The 19,911-nt window shown below is 38.6% G+C and overlaps 5 protein-coding genes and 1 long non-coding RNA gene across 7 annotated transcripts; 3 read left to right on the top strand and 3 right to left on the bottom strand.

The window, feature by feature from the left end:
• Positions 1-850: 850 nt before the first annotated feature.
• Positions 851-2,645, top strand: LOC111327265 (uncharacterized). Its single transcript, XM_022931406.2, has one exon. The coding sequence runs from the start codon at positions 1,366-1,368 to the stop codon at positions 1,945-1,947; it is 582 nt and encodes a 193-aa protein (XP_022787141.2). The 5' UTR covers positions 851-1,365; the 3' UTR covers positions 1,948-2,645.
• Positions 2,646-4,537: 1,892 nt separating this feature from the next.
• LOC111327261 (uncharacterized protein KIAA1958) lies at positions 4,538-9,604 on the bottom strand. The gene has a single exon (XM_022931397.2). The coding sequence runs from the start codon at positions 5,930-5,932 to the stop codon at positions 4,814-4,816; it is 1,119 nt and encodes a 372-aa protein (XP_022787132.1). The 5' UTR covers positions 5,933-9,604; the 3' UTR covers positions 4,538-4,813.
• Positions 9,605-10,747: 1,143 nt separating this feature from the next.
• On the top strand, positions 10,748-12,047 carry LOC148727718 (uncharacterized). The gene has a single exon (XM_088725597.1). It carries the CDS (start codon positions 10,748-10,750, stop codon positions 11,639-11,641), a length of 894 nt encoding a protein of 297 aa, XP_088581723.1. The 3' UTR covers positions 11,642-12,047.
• Positions 11,687-15,213, bottom strand: LOC111327264 (uncharacterized). The gene is made up of 2 exons (XM_022931405.2): positions 14,747-15,213; positions 11,687-12,472 (listed from the first exon to the last, which is right to left on the bottom strand). Exons 1-2 carry the CDS (start codon positions 15,080-15,082, stop codon positions 12,188-12,190), a joined length of 621 nt encoding a protein of 206 aa, XP_022787140.1. The 5' UTR covers positions 15,083-15,213; the 3' UTR covers positions 11,687-12,187.
• LOC148727717 (uncharacterized) lies at positions 13,608-18,713 on the top strand. Of its 2 annotated transcripts, none has more exons than XR_015988894.1 (2): positions 13,608-13,682; positions 17,995-18,713. It is a non-coding gene; the product is annotated as an uncharacterized LOC148727717 (long non-coding RNA). The 2 variants fall into 2 exon arrangements; XR_015988893.1 differs by lacking the exon at positions 13,608-13,682 and adding an exon at positions 16,534-16,654.
• Positions 16,702-19,186, bottom strand: LOC111327302 (uncharacterized). Its single transcript, XM_022931453.2, has 2 exons — positions 18,765-19,186; positions 16,702-17,519 (listed from the first exon to the last, which is right to left on the bottom strand). The coding sequence occupies exons 1-2, from the start codon at positions 19,080-19,082 to the stop codon at positions 17,202-17,204; spliced, it is 636 nt and encodes a 211-aa protein (XP_022787188.2). The 5' UTR covers positions 19,083-19,186; the 3' UTR covers positions 16,702-17,201.
• Positions 19,187-19,911: the final 725 nt, after the last annotated feature.

Here is a 19,911-nt window from a genome sequence, read left to right as displayed (position 1 = left end):
AGGAGCAATCAGAAAGGGAAGTGACTTCATCATTAATGAAGTAAAATCAAACTTGTTTTCATCATACGGCATCCAAACATCTTCATTCTGCTTATTTCATTATTTTGCATGAAAGGGTGCTTAGGCTCCCGTGATAGAAATTTAAAGTTCAAGAAGAACGAATTGTCCCTCGAAAAGGGTGCCGGTGTTGACATATATGAATCGAACATATAATTTTTGTAAAGAGCTCTAAAGATCTTACTATACTCTTGATATTGACACAGACTTGGGCGGACTGGTCGAACCACCATTTACGGTCATAAAACTGAATCTGTCCCAACAGGGCTCTTCCCTCAAACCTCCACGGTTGAAGTGCCCTGCAATGACTGAGGAAAATCAATATGCAGTTCTGGAATCATAAATATTGCCTCAAAAATGACATAAATTTATGTCGTAACATTTTGGCCCACTCATAATTTTTCGATTGAAAAATGCTCTCAATCAATTCCCGACAAGATATTTGCAAAGCTTTTCAGACTTTTCACAGACAAAGCTAATAGCGTGTGAAGGTGTAGTCTGATCGTCCGGGTGAGTGTAGTCCTGAGAAGGACTGTTGTCGGTGGTAGTGACTGACGTTTCGACAACCTGTGCGGAAGTCATCATCAGAGTCTTAAATAGCTCATTTGACTCTGATGATGACTTCCGTACAGGTTGTCGAAACGTCAGTCACTACCACCGACAACAGTCCTTCTCAGGACTACACTCACCCGGACGATCAGACTACACCTTCACATGTTACCCCCGGGTTCAAACCATTAATTGCAAAGCTAATAGCAATGTTACTTTCTTTGATCAATTTGTTCAAAAGATTAAGGCGTCGTTTAGCTGAGACATAATTGCAGAGAGCGGAGCTTTGACAAACCCCAGTAAATCTACTGATTGTTCTGTGTTTGTTAACAAAGCTTTATTCTATACATAAATGAAGATTAATTAGCCTAAAGTCAGCTAAAGTCCCTCAGGCAAGGAAACAATGGGTTAAGAGGTCGCACTTGCACATTAGCTATTGGACCGTCTTAATTAGCTTTGCCCTTTACCTATAGTTAAGTGATATTAGTCTTACTACTGATGTGTTGTCGCTGTGGTAGCGTCATTATTTCCCTTATAAACGGTTCGATTCAGTTGCGCTGATTACGTTGCATTTAGCCGCAATTATCCTCGGCGGAGTACAACATAAATAGCTCATTTGACGCAAGTTTGTGATTGTTTTGGATACAAACTGTTATAACAAGGACTTAGAAGATCGATGAGTCATTCACTCACAAATCTTAGACGTAGTTTAGTCAAAGAAACAGACATCTTCGATTAAAGTTTTCCAACTATAGCGGTATGAGGAACACGGAAGAGATAAGAAACAGAGCTTTACGTAACAGGCCAACTGAGGAACACACAAAGGAAGTCCTCGAAATGATTCGAAAACGAGCGGAAGAAGATGTTGAGTCAAACGTTCTCTTTGATGAAGTTTTGCTGAGAAGAGCTTCGGTGACTCGACCAAACGAACCTTTGCCATCGATTCGAGTCGATCCATGCACTCCAAAGAGACGAAGTTGTCCCGCTGATTTAAACAACGAAGAGTCCGAATTAATCCCAAGATCTCGATGGAGATCGTTAAGCGATGCACCTCTGCTTGAACGCGGGAGTCGTTCACCTTGTGATCGCTTGGTAGTTTCACCTGCTAGAGGTGATACTTCGAGGAAAGAGCGGCGAGTTTCGCTCCTTTCAACCAATCTTCCACCTTTAGAAACTGAGCTGAGGCATAATCAGTTGGAACGACCCAGCTGTGTTCCATCGCTACACCGTAATGATGTAGTTATACTGCCAAAGGATGCTTTGAACGTCAAATCAAACTACGAGAACGAAGATCCGTTCACAGTGAATGGTGTCTATCATCGTGACGAAGAACGTAGATGATTCCACTTTAAAGTGACAGGACAGTAGAATAAGACCGATATGAGAGACATTCAGAGGTACTCCCACACTCCGTGGATTGCGGCTTTCACCGCAACATTTTGGCTCCAAATCGTGAATAACAAACAACACTGTTAAGCAACGTATTAATCAGGGATGCCAAAGTCATTTAGAAAACTCGGTTTTGAGGTACTTATGCTGACGAGGAGACTTTGTAGACATCAACGATAGGTAACTCAAAGCTGTATTAAATACCACGTGTATAATAATGACAAAACAACGCATTGTACTTTGTTCAAAAGGTGTCAAAATGTGTACCGACTGTTCTCGCGCAAGACTGCATTTGTCCATAATTTTAAGTAGTCAGTGAACGACATTTCCGAACAGTTGAAAACTCGAAGGTACCAGAGTTTGCGAGAATTTATTTTACATAACTAAATGGCAAATATTTAGTTATTTTCCGTAAACCAAATGATGCGAACAGTGGCTGTAATCACCTCTGTGGGGGTAGATATCTACTTAAGGCTGTATTAGACTTCGCAAGTTTTAATGTGGCCATTAGCGGAGGTGTAAAAATATGTACAAAGGAAGTACTGATTATTTTTTCAACTTCTGGAAAACAGACAAAAGTTCACCAAACCTCGATGAAAAAGTATATTCTGTAATTTGAAATACAACACAAATGTTTGAAATTCCCTGAACTCACTAGAAGCGATCTTTCACCCACATTTCTGTTGGTTGTTGAGATTCATTGATCGCTTTCAAACAAAGAAGATTAATCAAGTTTGGCGGAGAAGGCTTTATTATTTTTATTAGGAAACAAAATGCTCCTTTGTTTTGTCGCAATCTTGATTGGATAACATTCTTTCTTGACGTAATTCCAACTGCCCAGATAGCGATAAAAGGGTTCGACGGATGTTTGAAAAGTTTCAATTTTAGGTGAATTCTTGAAGGGCCACACATCAACAAGAAAACATTTATACTGATTAAAATTTAGGAAACTTCACAAATACCAAAATAATTCTCAATTAGATATTAAACCTCATTTGACATTGAAATAATTTCTTGGCGGTCATGCTTTATATAAAAACAAAGGAGTTCAGCTGTATTTTTTCCTTAAGTGCTTCTCAAGTGCTTTGCTCAACGTCTACGTCATCACTTGTTGTTATTTACATAACACAACATATTTACCATAACGATTGATACTGGTTTGTTCAATTGTATCAGTTTGTTAACTTACATTTTCTTTTCATGCTCGGGTCCATTAGATTGTACGATGAAATATTAACAATTAGTATTTAATCGGTAAGCGTCAATTTAATTTCGCCAAAGTTGTTACATATTCGGGCGTTCTTCAAATCCGAAGGTCATGTGGAAGGTATGGCCGTCATCTTGCTCAATTCCGGATTTAATCAATGTTTGTGCTCTTACAATCTGGGTTTATCTCGTCTTATAAGTGCCCTTCCTTTCTCAACTGTAGAGATATCTCAGACCCTGTCCACACACTAATGCGTTTTCATTTAAAAACGGATACTTTTCGATGCGTTTTGGCCTTCCGTCCGCACTAAAACACTTGAAAACGACTGTGTTTTATGACAAAAACGGATCGATTCGAAAACGTTAACGTTCTCAGAATTGTATTACTTCACGATCATTCTCATTCATTTGGACGCACAATTTATTTGTGACTTTGATCAGAATGAAATTGAAACGGGAAAAAATTAAGGAAAATTACATCTTGGAACAAAAAAACGCTGACGTGGACAAGTGTCGTTTAATGTAACCTCAGTAACAGGTGACGGTGGTTTCCGTTACACAGTTGCGTATGTCTCTGTGGGGTAAACGTTGAAGCCAATTAAGCATAATGCTTTTGTTTATGGTCTGTTTAATTTTTTATTCCCGTTTTGTGGAGTGAAAGATGTAATCATTTTGCAAATATAACTTACTGCCGTTGATGAGACAATAGGGACTTTAAGCAAACCACGACGGCTACGTCAACGAGAACGTGGAAAAACAATTGATTTAATTGGCAGAGCAATAGCCCAGCACGTGAGTTTTAAAACTTTGTACATTTCTTAGCCGTCTTTTACAAAACAACAACGTGAAATCACCAAAATTTGCGTCGTCTGCGAAGCGAAACCGCAGCGGCAAATTATTTTAATTTACATTTGGATCTCAACGCTACTTTTATGCGTTATGTTGAGTTTGAGGTGTGGCACCCTATGAGACGGTAAACACATGCAGCCATTTTCGAAATTCTAACTAAAAGTAGAAACTCATTTTTTAACCGAGGTCTTCCGTGGCGTTGCCGTACTGACTGCTTAAAGTCCCTAATAAAACAATCGCATCTTATAAATGGCTAAAAATCCAAAATACATTATCCAACTTTAGTTAATGAATTCAAGCTTTATTAGTAATTTCAAGCTTTTCAAGCATAACTCTTCATCAACGATAAGCAGTTATTAGATGAGGCTGAGCATGATATTAAACAGTTTTTGGATGAGGTTGGGTTTGATATGATTTATGAAAACCGAAGCCTGAAGCCAAAGGCTGAGGTGGACAACATAGACACGAGTTTTGATAAATCATGATATCATGGGAAAACCGGTAATTTTATTATACATTTTCAAACATTCTGCAAAGGAAGACACTTCTCTCTCTGAGTTTGAAAAATTTTGAGAACAACACATGGACGAGCGGCTTGGAAACCAGCTAGATTTTGAACTCGACATATAAGTACGATATTAACTGCAGATATTGGATTATAATCTCAACTCCACATGCTATTAAACATTTATTAAACACTCTCGAACTAGTAAGTCTATGTATAATAATACGAGATGTTGTAAGTGTGATCCCTAGTCACAGTTTACACTGTAAATCCCCTTGCTATTCCAGAGTCTTTTTGCCATCTAAGTTTGTTTCTGAAATCTTGATCTTCTTCAACCGCAGGGCGACACTCGGGCAAATTTACAAACACGATATGAATGATTTTGGTGTCAGTGTCTGTTTTGCAGTAGCTCTGTATACTTCGCTCACTTTGGTGGCCACTATCAGCCATGATGTGGCCCGCTTCATGCCAACACTTATCCAAAGCTGTAGCTGCAGTGGCTCTTATTGAATGATTTGTATAAACCTTTGACAATTCTGCTTCTTTAGAGATATATTTCATTTTCTCGGCGAGCGTGCGCTCACCAACAGCCATATTATCAAAACACACATCGTCAACTCCGATTTTACTTCCTTTCTTTGGCCTTTGGAACAAAAAATCATTCTTGGGATTGAGGTGTTTTATATAGAGTTCCAAAGAAGCAACGGGACAGTGAGGTCCAGCTTTTTCGAACATCATTTCACCTTCAGAGACTACTTCGTCCTCTCTGTTGTTCTTTGTCAACTCATCGCCGGTTTTGCACGCATATCGAGCGCCTTTGCCATCTCTTGTGAATGAAAAGTCTTTTATTTTCAGTTCCCTGAGGTTTTGCCGGCCGCGGTGGCAAAAGTACATTATCATCTCGAAAAAGACTTTGTTTTGAAGTGTTCTGGGATCATCTAAGTTAAAAACTCCACACTCGTACAGTTTTCGAAGGTCGTTTGCTAAAATAGCGGGTTTGTGTTCAACCTTCGCCAAACCCTGCCGTTTTAAATCGACACACCTCGCTAGAAACACTTTATTTGCCTCGACGAATTCTGGGTCTTTGATAATGTCTGTTCCTTTTGCCTTGAAATGCCTGTTGAGTCCAAATCGTAAAGAATTCATGGAACTTTTTGAGTACGGGCTGCCGTCAATTTTCCTAGCCTCGGCGTATAATTTCTTCAGAACATTGGCTAAAGCAGTTTTATCTTGTGGTTCTACCAAGTTGTTCTCCGTCAAATAATCATTCAGAATCTTTACACTTGTTTTTGTTGTTCTCTTAGTGTTTTTTGAATCTTTATCTTCAATCCAAAGTTTTAAATCCTCCGCAGAAACAGAGGCGAAGCGTTCAGCCATTTTGAGTTTCTCTCTGAGTGAGAAACATGATAAATGCAATATCCGCGTCAGATACTGGATTTATCATGTCAACTTCACGCGATATTGTATATCATTACACATTAGACTTACTATGAAAAATCTGATTGGTCAAGAGCATGCAATCGATATACAATGCAAGGGCGGATCCAGCAATTTTTGACTGGGGGGGTCCAAAATTTGGTTCAGAAAGGACTGTTGGACCGGGGCAAATTACTTGTCTCTCACACCCCCCACACCCCCTCCCACCAGTAGTGATTGCACTTTATAATTACTTGGCCACTTACCGTTTACTTGGATTCATTAAAAAAAATCAGCCAGTAAAAAGTGTTACATACGATCCTGTCAATGTAAGAATTTCAGTCAAAGTTGTAAACGTCAGGTCTGATAAGCGGGGGGGGGGGTAGTCCGGACTCCCCGGACCTTCCCCCTGGATCCGCCACTGCAATGGCCTGTGAGGTCAACATGCTAAATCCAATATCTGCAGCGGATATTGCATTCATCCTGTTTAGTTCGAAGTCTGCGTAGTTTCCAAGCCCCTAGTCTGTGTAGTATTTTCAAGCGTTTGCAAACTCATACAGACACTAAAAATGGTTGAACGCTTCCAGAATGTATTATTAAACAATTATTGATTGAATGCTCCGCTCGACTAGTCAGATTTTTCATAATAAGTCAATTTAACAATAATAAGGTAAACAAAAGTCGACTGCTATAGAAAATAACGTGCCGTCATCGCCTATACATGTTTTCTGTGTCACAAAAAGAGTTTGTATGAGTACCTCTACTGCCCAGGTTTCTATAACGTACAATTTTTCTAAATGTAACGTTATTTTCAACAACTAAAAAGACTTCGAATTACTGGTAGAATGCTCTGAAGGCTTGGTCTACTTTACTATATACTTTATACAGGCAAAGATCTTATTATTGTACCTTGTTTTCCGATGGTTTTTGCAGTTTTTGATGAGGCTTATCAGTGTTATCTGCACCATTTGAAATAGAGCCATTTTTGCATCAGATAAGTACCTTTTTTGCAAGCAAGCAGATTGTCTAAAATATATAATAAAACTATTATTGAATTCGTTTTTCGAATGATATCATGAATTATCAAACTTCGTGTCTGTGTTTTGTTCCTCAGCCATCGGCTCCGGCAGACAACTCAGACCTCGGTTTTGATGATTCATAATATCACGCTCAACCTCGTCCAATAATTTCTTATTAAGCTCATAGAGTTACAATAAAATCCAAAAAATAATTATAACATGAAAATTCAATAACGTTTGATTCGTAATATATTTACTCGTTTAACTCGTCTACAACACTTCCAGAGATTCAGAGATTTTAGATATTGACCTGAAGAGAGTTAATAACAGTGGGAAATCCAACTGTTTAGAATACGTGCCTCGATGTGAACCACTAATTAATCAGCTGGCTAACACAATTATTTTTCACCAAAAATTGCAGCCAACCTTGTTGCTAAATTGTTACCTCGAAGGGCCTAGTAATCATTTTATTCATCCTTTTATTGCTAAATAATCAGAATTATAGTCTTGCGATCGCTTAGGCCATGCAGTTGACTCTGCTAACTTATAAAACGTAAACAAATTGTACCCAATGAATAAACAAAACAATATTCAAACAAGGCTAAATCGTTAATTTGAGGCGACTGACTGTATGATATTACTTTAGTAAGAGTACAAAATGCTAATCATATTTGTTAAATCAGTGTAAACGGTGATAAAAATCGACTTTTGAAATTGAGTTTACGAATGAAGAGAGAAAATACATGCGAAGGATTATGTTGAAAGAAAATGTTGCTCTTATACCTAATATCAGCTAAGGCTGTTGAATCATTATTACATTAACACTCTTCCGATACCAAGGATTAATAGTTATCAAGTATCGTTATAGAGTTATCGCGGGCTTGAACTCAATCACGGTAAATAAAATTATGTAACTTGGCTTACAACATTTATGACCAATATTCTTGACTGCTTAATCTCCGGATAACCGTTGTGAAACTACAGGATTCAGTTACCGATCTAAGAAGAGGCAAACTTCTCCTCAAAAACACTCTACTGGAGTAAATTCAGTTTTAAACAGCAATGCAGCACCAAGTCACCATACAGCTATTGTTCACCTATTTCGAGTCAATTCGTCATAAGTCAAGGGTGTTTGTTCCTGTTTGTGTGGTTGCTTAGCTACAGCAAGAGTTGTTAGGATTCGAGCTCAAAACTAAAACGAGTTGTTAAGAAACATATCTGGTATCAATTTCAGTTTAAAGATTTTAAAACGTGGGCGAACGATTCGTTTCTTTCTTTTCTGTGGTTCATGATAAGAGTGATTCTTACATTTTGAGTATTGTTCGTTTTCGCTTAGTTATCTGCTTACCGCTTTTGTCCATCAATATCACTTTTGCTTGTTTACTGTAGCTGATTAACTGGTTCACAATTTATTTTGTTAGTTTAATAAAAAAAATTGTTTTTAATACTGTCGAAAACCTTTAAATCAAATATATATCCTATAATGATTATTATATCTCTAACACTCAGGGATTTAAGTTTCTAGTCAATGCGTGGAGTGTTGAAACGTGGAACATTTGGCATATTTGTAAACAGATCGACTCTTTATCAGATGAGTTATTTCTGGAGAACTTAGTACGTATGTGTTGTATTCTGAACATGCAAATAAGAAGCGCAATACTTTTTGGAATTGACACTTAAGGAGGTTCAAGCTCATTGGTCAGCGGACTGCTTTTATAGCTGTGGAGAAAAGATATAGAACTGTCTAGAGTGTCTGAAATAATAATGATGATGATGATGACGATGACGATGACAATCAAAACAACGACAACGATGATTAGGAAGTTTGAGAAGTCTGCAAGCTCTCTTTTCGAACTTATACGAATCGACATCGATAGTAAGTTTTCTCTTCCCAACATAACCAAACTACGATCTTTAGTTTTGGTCCAGTGGTCTTTTTTTAGAGTTATTGATCGGCCCACAAAAAAGATTAGTCTGAAAAGTTGGGCTGATAAAACGCATCCAATATTCGAGGTATTCTTCGCTGTTTGTGTTTTTGATTTTTTGTCATACCCTAATAAAAATGATTGCAGCATAAATTTTGCCTGCAGCTTGATCTTGTCGGAACCAGGAAACCAACACATCAAAGAAAAATTCATTTTTTATGAATCAATTGATAATTTTGTCAGTTTAAATGCTGTTTTGCGCCGAGTGTGTATTACCTCTCTGAAAGACTTGGAGTAGATAGAGTAAGAGGACCTTTGAAGATGGGAAAAATATCTAGCTATTTCATTATCATTATTATTATTATATAAGCACCTAAAGCTCTCGAACGCCGCACCAAAAACATGCCCAGTTGACTTGATCTGAAAGGTTAGCATTCGTTACTGTGAGACAATCAAAACAAAATCAATATGACCATTTTCGGTCTAGTTTTAGACAAGCGATTTGAAATTTTAATGAGATATCTCGTGCTCATGGCCTAGCACAAATTAGCGAAGCATGTGAATTGTATTGCGTGCCAGTTTTATCTACAAAAATATGATGAATCTTTCCATTGACTTTGTAATTTTTTGGTTTTCTGATTACGATGTGGTCATAATTTTGATAAACTCACTTTGTGAACAGGACTCTTAATAATTAAACCTACTTATGATTAACATCTCTCACCCGACGTAGATTAATTCTAATGGAAAGGAAATTTGATGTTATCAGCGTATATTTGTTCACCTTGGTGAATAAGAGGCGTAACTTGGTAACAATGTTTGATCAGCTAAGCATTTTGCTATGCGCAGTACCTATATGTTTGATATTCGGCGAAACTGTCGTCGACGCATCAGACACGAAAGTGTAGAAATGAGAGAAGGTAAGTGTGGCAACCTTTGGTTAGAGAGAATTTGGAGCTTAAGCTGTTGTGGTGAAATTTAGGCTGTGATAGAGGCTTATAGAGAGATAAATCTGAGGAGAAATGTTCGTGGTTAGCGGCAGATTTTCGGCGTCACTTAAATGCGCCGCTGAAAATAATCCTAAACTATGAGAATGAGAAATTTTGAATTCATGTGGACATGACATGTATGTGGAAGATTTTCCCTTTTTCGAAGTAGGTAAAATGAATTTCCCTTCGAACAGTCAGGGACAAAGAAATTGAAGTTAAGAACTTAAAGTCTTGAGTTGGAAGTGTCTCAATGAGATATGCGCCATTTTTCCCATGATATTCGTTTACCCTCAAAAGACACATTTGGATCCATAAGCAGTTTGTTTACTAATACCAAAGTCAGGGAGACATTCGTCATGCTAAGATGTCAAAAAGCAGCGATTAGCTTTTCTTCGTCAATTTGAATCAGAATGCCGTATAAATAGGTCATTATAAGGTGAACTTTATTTATTCAAAACTGATGTTACTTTTGAGAAGCTGACTCCTGCTGCTGTATATTTAAGATAAGTTATTTTACCTTGTTATTTGCATCAGTGTGACTATATAAGGGAAAATTCTTCTGGTCGCTTTGGTTGATTTAAGGGTTTATGTGAAGCTTTTTTTAACTTGGCCGTACTGTTCAATGGTTGATCAGAAATAGCAACTAGATCGTTAACGCTGCCTTGATATGGAACGAGTGTTTTTCTGTTTAAGAGGTATACTATAATTAGTTGATCAGTTATCTGTATGACTTCTCTGTTTTTTATAGCGAAGAACGAAGTGACTTCCCAGAGGTCCTGATTGTTGAACGTGTTATCAGCAGCCAACAGCATCGTTTAGTCTTGAGACAGTAAGCAGACCAAAATGGAGAGAATGGAAAATCCGTTTAAAAATTTACATCCGAAAATCTATCACAGGCAGAAAAATGCAGCATTCAAAAGAGGAAATGTCAATCTGAACAAAATACACGAAAGAGAATACAAGGCGAGCCTCTCTTTGGGTTCATCGAAACACAATAATTCAACGTCATTAGTTAAGGTAAACAGCCAGGCAGTAATCGACCAGCAGAATGCACCAAAAAGAGGGGAGAGAAAATCTAGAAGAGAGGAAAATTCGGAACGGAAGCCCTGTTCGGATGATTACATTGAACAGGAGAAATTGAACCGAAGAAATATGTTTGTATCGAGGAAAAGTTTTGAAGGGGAAAATCTCGTCTTACCCTGGCTTGCCTCTCCGTACACTACAAGAGACAATACAAGTTCGATGCCAAGGAACTCCAGGGTAAAACCTTTTGGTGAAAATAGTAAAGGACTTTTTCCGCCAGTCGAGGTCGTACCGAGTTTTATTTGCCCGACAAGTTGGAATGACAGAAAGCCTTGGAGAAAAGTGAGGTGTGGAGACACAAAAGATATAATGGGTCCGAGGCTCACTGAGAATGGCGAATCCCTCTGGAATACATGTTGTGATCCCAGAGACCGTCTAGGAGAAAACAACGGAAACCAAATACCCCCAGTTGAAGGAAATCGTAGGGACAGAAGCTTTCCGGAGTGTGACGATAGAAGGACATTGTGTGGCTTGCATAACGGTATCACCCAGGCTTCTTGCTCCAGGGATGGCGCGAAATACAACATAAAACGCCACGTGACTTCAAAAATACTTCCTTCTCGGACTAATGGAAACTATGACCCCACTACAGAGGAAATGAGAATGAACTACATGGTCTTAAAGGCCAAGATTCATCGGTCAACTTTCCTTTAGAAAAATTACGGTTTTTCAACTGCCATTTGAAGATGAGAATGTTGATGTGTTTAACAAAATTTTGGTCAACAAATTATAAATCCTTGAAGCCTATTGTACTTGACAGAGTATTTCATTTGGAAAATTTCCATTCCTCTTCTACTTACCAATTTTTTCCAAATTTAAGAACTCTCCAGGCATGTTTTCATTATACATGGTTGACAAGGTTAACAATTGTACTCTTTGTATAGTACGCCTGTTTTTATACCTAATAGTACTTATTTACCTAAGATCAGAGCTTCAATAGTTAAACTATTGATCTGAATCGTGTATGACCTTATTTTGAGAGGTATTTGCTGCCCTCTCGCTGTACAGATACACCTGAAGCCTTATTGTTAGCAATTATATCAACTTGTTTTAATTCTCACTGAACTTTGTATCTTGTGACTTGAGCCGGCGATATTTTTCCGCGATGTCAGATCGGTCATCCATTTACCCTGCCAGGAATTCAAATCCGAGCAGGACCCAACTTAACTTTCAGTTATCAGTTTTAGCACATTTAACAGTTTATGGTATTTTTCTATAGTCTCTCCGCATCGGGCAAAAGCACATGGCTGCAGTGAGAATTACTATGGAGAGTCCTATTAAAGCAGTCGGCCACAAAACGCTGTGTAGCACGACTTTTCTATAATGTTCTTTGCTGTGATTTTCATACACGACCTCATTCGGGACATTTGGGTTGCGATAGCACTGGTACGTAGGCCCAGTCCTCCCTTCTCCAACTTGAAAGTCTTCCAGTCCATTTGGGGTGGGGGCTGGGTCCGAGCAGATTGGTTTTAGCTTTCGAGTGCACTGAAAAGAAAGAATTTTCGGAACACAGAAATGTAAGATATGCTCTTTCTGAATTATAGGAATTGCTTCATTTTGATAAATAATTTTCATGCGTTTCCTTTTCTTTCTTTAGCTAGTAATTTCACATGCGAGTGATTCCCGATAGCGTGTGGTGCGAATCCCTCGACTCTTCCCGTTGCTAATAAATATATCTTATTATTAAAAACTGGATCATTGGATAATGCAATTCAAGACTTTTTATTGGCTTAGCCATTATGGTATATCAGCCAATATACCATAATCTACGAATATGATAAGCGTACGCGTCAGCTTAAAATCAAAAGGGAGCTAAAAAATCCAGTTTCTTCTTACAAAATAATAATTCCTTGGGGGCGTTTTTAATAAAACAATTATTCCACTCGCGCTTGTTGGATATGAGATGATTATAGCCAACGAGGCGCGTAGCGCCGAGTTGGCTATCTATCATCTCATATCCAACGCGCACTCGTGGAATAATTGTTAATTAGACGTTTTGTTGTGTAGTATCGCTGAGTATTTTTACGAGTTGTGCCGTATTTTGACGTATATTATCTAACACGCCAAATTGTTATTTCAGTGCGGGCGAATTTCGCAGATATTTTTTTACGGGGAGTGCGAGACAGAAGTATGCGAAGCGGAACGGAATCGGTCAGTGTAAAACGCAGACTGCGGACTGCAGTTTGCGAACTGCCGTCCGGGGGTAAAATGCAGACTGAGGGTAACATGCAGACTGCGGACTGCAGACCAGGGTTAAAATGCAGACTGCAGACTGCTGACCAGGGGTAAAATGCAGACTGCAGACTGCAAACCAGGGTTAAAATGCAGACTGAGGGTAAAATAAAATATTCATAATAAAAAACAAGACTTGGGAGCGTTCCTACCCGTACCCGTAGTTTTTTTTTCAAAATTCCGAAGATTAAAACCAAAAGGCGTTTATTCGCCTGAGTCAAACATACTATCAACCTCGAGTTCTTGAACTCCCCATTTTGTTGAACCAAGTTTCCCAAAAGCGCCCAAACTGATCGTAATGCTATGCATCTTACCTTTGTTTACATGTCGGCCATTTTGAATTGTGCTTTCGCGAATAGGTCTGGGACCGAGTAATTCTTTCAGCGTCCAAATTCTTCATATGGCCTTGGAATTGTTTGGAAGACAAGGCAAGCAAAACACGACAGCACAACAGCAAGGCAAGGTAAACTTGTAGGTATCGAGCATAGTTTGTGAAAGACATTAACGCAAATTATCGAAAATTACCATGAGATCGTCCTCCTCGTTTTCCGACATTTTATAATGCCATGTGACTTGGGGACGACGTGACTTTTATACTGGCATGACATTATTTTACGGGTACGAACACTCTTTTTCATCCTTAAGACTCGTTTTTTTTATTATTAATATTGGAGCAACTTCAGAATACCCGTCCACATCATTTACATATGTCGGGAGGCTTTGAAAAATGAGGTATAACACAATAGACGCTATTCTTATTCAATGACTTGTAAATGAATTTTACCCTCAGTCTGCATTTTACTCCTGGTCTGCAGTCTGCATTTTACCCTCAGTCTACATTTTACCCCCGGTCTGCACTCCGCAGTCTGCGTTTCACACTGACCGGAACGGAATTGTCGTGTTGCTGCTTCTATTTTCCTCAATAAGTGAAGAAATTTCCTAGTCGTATAGCTGTTTTTCTTCGCTTGATTCATCAAGTAAACTTGGATCTATATTTGCCAGCCATTCCGACTCTTCGTCGTCAGAATGATTCAAATTGATAACGTCATTTTTTCTTTTTAACTTTTCTGTTTAACCGGTACTCTGGAGTACAAATACCGCGTGATATTTATACTCGTCTATGGCGTTATTTGTACTCTACGGTCTGTAGTTGGATAATAAAGAGATTTATTAGCAAAACAGCTGCCCGTTTCTGCTTTTCAGTCTTTCATTGAGATATTTTTTATTACCCTATCTGCTTGATTAAAAGAGTAAATAAAATGTCTGCAACAGGAATAGTTCACTTGAACTTATGACCCTTCTAGCTGATTGTTTTTCGCGAAAATAATATATCGGAAAAATGGAAATTTTATTCGATGTTTCGAGGCGTTCACTTTCGGGATAAGCTGATGTAAATGCAAAATAAAAAAACAGTTGCATAACAAATTAGATACTTAACTATCTGGAAACTAGAACTGAGTCATAATCCATCTTTGAGCGGAATTGTATGAAATGTAAAAAATGAATAAGACTACTTGAATTTGTTACCTTGTCGTTCAAGTGGTACACATCTTTACGAAGCAGATATCCGCCTTCCCTGTAGCTTGAAAGGTTTTTGTTTACGGTTTCGTCATGATCACCACAAAGCACGTACACTCTGAGACACAAGGAACCTGCACTGTTTCTTCCAGGGCTACATTCACTACAGTTGTTAGTTTCACAAAATATCTCCCTACGTGTTACTCGACAAGTTGTTTGTTCGTAGCTCAGCCCTTTTCGAGCGGGCATCACTTGAGTTGTAGTCAAAACCGCCAGGGAGATAAATCCCGTGAGAAACAACAAGCTCGCCAGAATTAGCGAAAATTTAAAGTAGTTGGCGTACATTAGGCAACAGAAGCACGTTTCGAGGAGATCCTGAATAAACTGTTTGAAGTTTGGATATTTAGTTCTGTTTTTATTATACAGCTCCTCTTCGGTCAGCTTCAAGAAGAGAAAAAGCCGTATTACATGTGACAAATGATTATATCCTGGCGAGTCATTGCACGCATTTCCGCTCCACCCTATCACGTTCGCATGATTTACAGAAACTGAAACAAAGGTCAATCAACTCTTTAATCGGCCCTCTATTTCTCCTATTTTAATTTAGAACATAGCTAGCAGAGTCGCGCAATCAAATTCATTATACGTAAGCGTGCTCAAAATCCCGATAGTGCACGCTGATAGCGTCAGCAAATCCGACTTCGCCAGAAATTTTTTTTTCGCGCGAGCGGCCATTGCTAGTGCGGGGAAAAATAATACATTTCGCGACAATAACGGATACAAACAGAAACTCGGTCTGCTAGTCCGAAAACGAAGACAATGTTTCGACCTTTTCCCATGGGCTAGAGTTCTTAAATGAGGCAGAAAAAGAGAAAAACAAAGGAAAAGGAGACTTGGCATCAGCGCCGTCACGATTCGCTTCAACTGATATTGTTGTCCGTTTTTCGCGTCGCATTTGATGCACAATTCCACCGGCTATGTTCTAAAACAATTGGTTCATGCTTTCAGCTGTGCACTATCGAGTTATGGAGCACGTGGGAAGTTTCGAGAGCACTCAAGAAGCTAGAGTTGCCCTCGGCTATCGCCTCGGGCAACTCTTAAGCTTCTTTCGTGCTCTCCAAACTTCCCGCGTGCTCCATAACTCGATAGTGCACGCTAAAGCATGAACCAATTGTTAATTAGCAACTAAAAGTGTTCAGGACTGAAATTTCTTTAACGATGAGCAACACTATTTTGAGACAATAATAGGGTAACTCTAAGAGAAGGAGGCAAAATTAAAAAGATAGTCTGATATGTCTCACACGGAAGACCAGTTGGTGACTTGTGGAGTTTTATATAGCGTCAATTTGAATTTTAAATTCATTGAAACTAAAATATAAGAAGCGTAATTGAAACAATTCTTTTCATTTCTTGCAAACAATTCCTGTTATCGATCCTTTTCTCTTTCGAAGGTCTAAAAAGCGTGCACAAGGTTGTTATTTGAAACGAAAACTAAGCATAAAAGGAAATGTCAATTGTCAGTTTTTGTAGATAACATGACGACGTTACAAACGCTGCGAGAGGCGTGATTCCGCTGGGAACATCCGAGGTTAAATGTATTAAATATTCTGTTCTCTGCGGACACATATTTCATTCAATAATAAAGGCTGAGGGGGTACTTTTCTTAGGATGGGGTATTTTTCTTTTAGGAAAGAGTACTTATAAGAGTACTCCATCATTAATTATGCATTCCACTCCTTTGTCTTTCACGACAAAACTTTAAAAACAAAGTCTACTAGTCTGAATGCATAATTAATGTATGGGGTTATATGGTACTCTTGCCACAGTTTTATCTCTTGACGACAGGGTTCGCACAACCTAAGAGTTGAAGGTGCTTCTTATATAGAATTTCTCTCCACGAAGTCAATCCAAGCGAAAGTAGGTGAAGTTCGAGTTCCCAAGCAAAAATGATAATGCAGAGTTACTGAGGTCAATTCCTTATTTTATTTGGCAATATCTTCTTTCAGATAAAACTAAGTTAAATACCTCGCAATCAAATTGGATGATGCAATATTTTTACAAAATAATTTACAATGATTATATTTGTTACAATTTTATAATTCCATAATTTTCGCAATACTGGCTCCTCTGTTGCCATATTGATTGTAATCATCAAAGTCTGTCTGAATTCAACAGTCTTGAATGTAAATGGTACAGTCAAAACTCGATCTGTGAAGCTAACGACTTCTTTATACAGTTTCTCGCTTTAACCTTCTCTTCATCTGGCTGCCAACAATCACTTTATCAATTTTTTTGCTCAGAGATACAGATCATGACCTGTCCCAACCTATTTCCTTTATACAGTGCGTACCTGTCATAATTCTAAGATTCAGCACTGTTTTCACTTCGACCCCAAATGAGCTAGCATTGGGGAGAAGAAAGCCACCATCGTGGTTCAGTGGAGTGATATCTTACACTCAATCGTTCAGAGTGTTTGATGAAGCGAAGTACTGGTCATTCCTTCTAACTTTTCATAACCAGCTTGAGGCCGTGTAGCGAGGAAGCAAGCGGCCCCCGCAATAATAATCACCGCTAGCAGTATAACGGCCAGCGGCCAAACCACATTATTAAGCACCATTTTGTTGTAGCTTTTCTTAGAATCTTTCTGGCTGACGATTTGTTCCGGATCATTTGGGTTGTAGAAGCAGTGAAGTTTTGATCCTACAGGATTACCAGTGTGAAATAATTTCTCCAAGGGATGCCTGTTAGACTTGTCACTACACTGTTCTGGTGGTAAAGTGCACTAAAGAAAAAGAAAAGCGGAGAAAATATAGTTAGTCAGGCAATGCACTTTTTTTTAACTAGTTCCTCAATACGTCACTCAATACGCATGTGAGTGACAAGAAAAACATCTAATAATTCGTTCTATAAATAGCGCATCGTACGTGCAGAGATTATGATGCGCTCAGGCGACACGGAGAGCGAATTTTGGATAATAATATCTGAAAATTACGTTAAATAATAACTCGGAACAAAACTGTTTCAGATGGCTTTCACATTACCAGCTCTGCTGTACATTGCAAAATATAAGCACGCGTGTTGTAAGAGGTGAACATTTAAAATTGCATCTTGAACTTTTTTCAGTTCCTCCTCGGGAATGTTTTCCGACCTGGTGCCATATTTGGGTGTATTGCCGCACTACGTTAATGTCAGCTGTTTCGAAATCATTATTAACAACTTAAACATTTGTTGCGAAATCTTTCTATGTACATTTTCAGGTCTTGTGAGGTACATCTTGTGCAAGCCTTGAAGCAAGCCCGAGGCCTATTGGTTTTGCGCATTTTCCAAGCGGAACTTTCTTTGGCTCTGGCAATATGATTTTCATCAGAATTATCGCTCTGAAAACAGTTTTGGGAGGGATGGGGGAGGCAGAAGGGTGTGTTTTCTTCAATATCGCCCTTTACTCCGACAGATTATTACACTCAAAAAGTGTGGGATTAAGTGGGACATACTTTCTTTGGCTCTGGCAATATGATTTTCATCAGAATTATCGCTCTGAAAACAGTTTTGGGAGGGATGGGGGAGGCAGAAGGGTGTGTTTTCTTCAATATCGCCCTTTACTCCGACAGATTATTACACTCAAAAAGTGTGGGATTAAGTGGGACATGTGGACATGTGCCAGTGATGGCGCTGCGTTGACAGACAGATGGCAACTTGACCTAGGTTCTGTCCAGACGATTGTGATTGGTTTTCCCAGGTCAGAAGCAAATACATAACAAGCAAAAATAACTAATAACAATCTAATTCAACAATGGAGATCAAAAGCCAAATGCCTTTTCATTGCGTAATGAAATATGGACGTGCTTTTGCAATTCGTTGATGTACTGATGATACGTTTTTCACGAAAATATGAAATCGCTACTGATCGTTCTACAAATCACAGAAACAGCTCGTTTTAACTTAATAAATACTATTTAGGCGACAAAAAAAAAAAAAACCTCACAATCTGTAAAACAATGAGAATAAACAGACTGAGATCTGTACGTACCTGTTGGTGTAAGCTGTAGAAATCCTTTCTTAATAAACGAGGCTGTGCGCTCTCTAAAGAAGGGTTCTCTTGAATCTCATCTTTGCCACACAGAACATATATCCTGAGGCACGGGTGGCGTGCGTCTTGATTTTTATTGGAGCATTTTGTTTTTGTGTTCATATCCCCAGACACAATCGTACAGTTTATTTCTTTAAAAGTTTGCTCCTCACGAGCTGGGAAAATTCTTTGCATTGTAATCGCGATTAGGGAAATGGAACCAGCTAGAAATATTCCGACACCAAGAAGAACCGTCAGCTCTGATTTTGCACAGTGCATTTTGTCGACTTCAAAATGAATCTGTCCTTGATAACTTATCTTCAGCTCAGTCTAACGGGTTACAGTGTTTAGCGCATTAGAGTAACAGCGAAAAAGGGTAATTACGGAATGAATTCTCTTTTTACATGATAATTGATACCATTCTGTCTTGCAGGGACGTGAACAAAGGATATGTCAATCAAACAGGTGTTAAAGTGACTGTTGAGTATAAATCCTGTCGGAAAACGTGACTCAGCTATAAACCGAGTCACGTTTTCTTTATGTTTCGTGACTCTTTCCTTGAATGTGAAACAGTAATAGAGGTTTTGCACGGCAGCCATTTTGGATAGCAGGAACAATAGATTATTTTACCCAGAGGAAAAAAATTCTTTCTTATGCAAAATATATGGCTGCTGTGTAACGTAGACCTGCGCTCAGTTCAACGCTTCCTTTAGGAGCAAAGATAGTTCCGCAAAACGAAATGCAAGAGAACGTAGCAGTTAATACGCAGTCACCACTGGAAAAACAACGACAACAACAACAAAAATCGATTCGTCTTTGATATGGCCTCTCAAAGGTCACGTTTTTACCGTCCTTGTACTACTGACTACAAATAAAGGCAGAAACCTGAAGTTGCTGAGCCACCTCGGATTATTTAGACAAAAGACGGAACAGTGGCTTGTTATGGGAAGCACTAAATATTATCCATACATATTATTTAAAATTTGGAAGTATCTTAATACAGCTCAAAGCGTTTGCCAAGTAAGGACACATCACTAGTGTGTGAATCATGGCGAGAAAAATGGCAGAGTGAAATTTGTTTGGATCTCAAAGTTCCGGCGATTAAGTT

The sequence above is a fragment of the Stylophora pistillata genome, chromosome 6 (genome assembly GCF_964205215.1).
Source record: "Stylophora pistillata chromosome 6, jaStyPist1.2, whole genome shotgun sequence".
NCBI classification, from domain to species: Eukaryota; Metazoa; Cnidaria; class Anthozoa; order Scleractinia; family Pocilloporidae; genus Stylophora; species Stylophora pistillata.
This window is presented reverse-complemented; position numbering and strand designations above follow the sequence as displayed.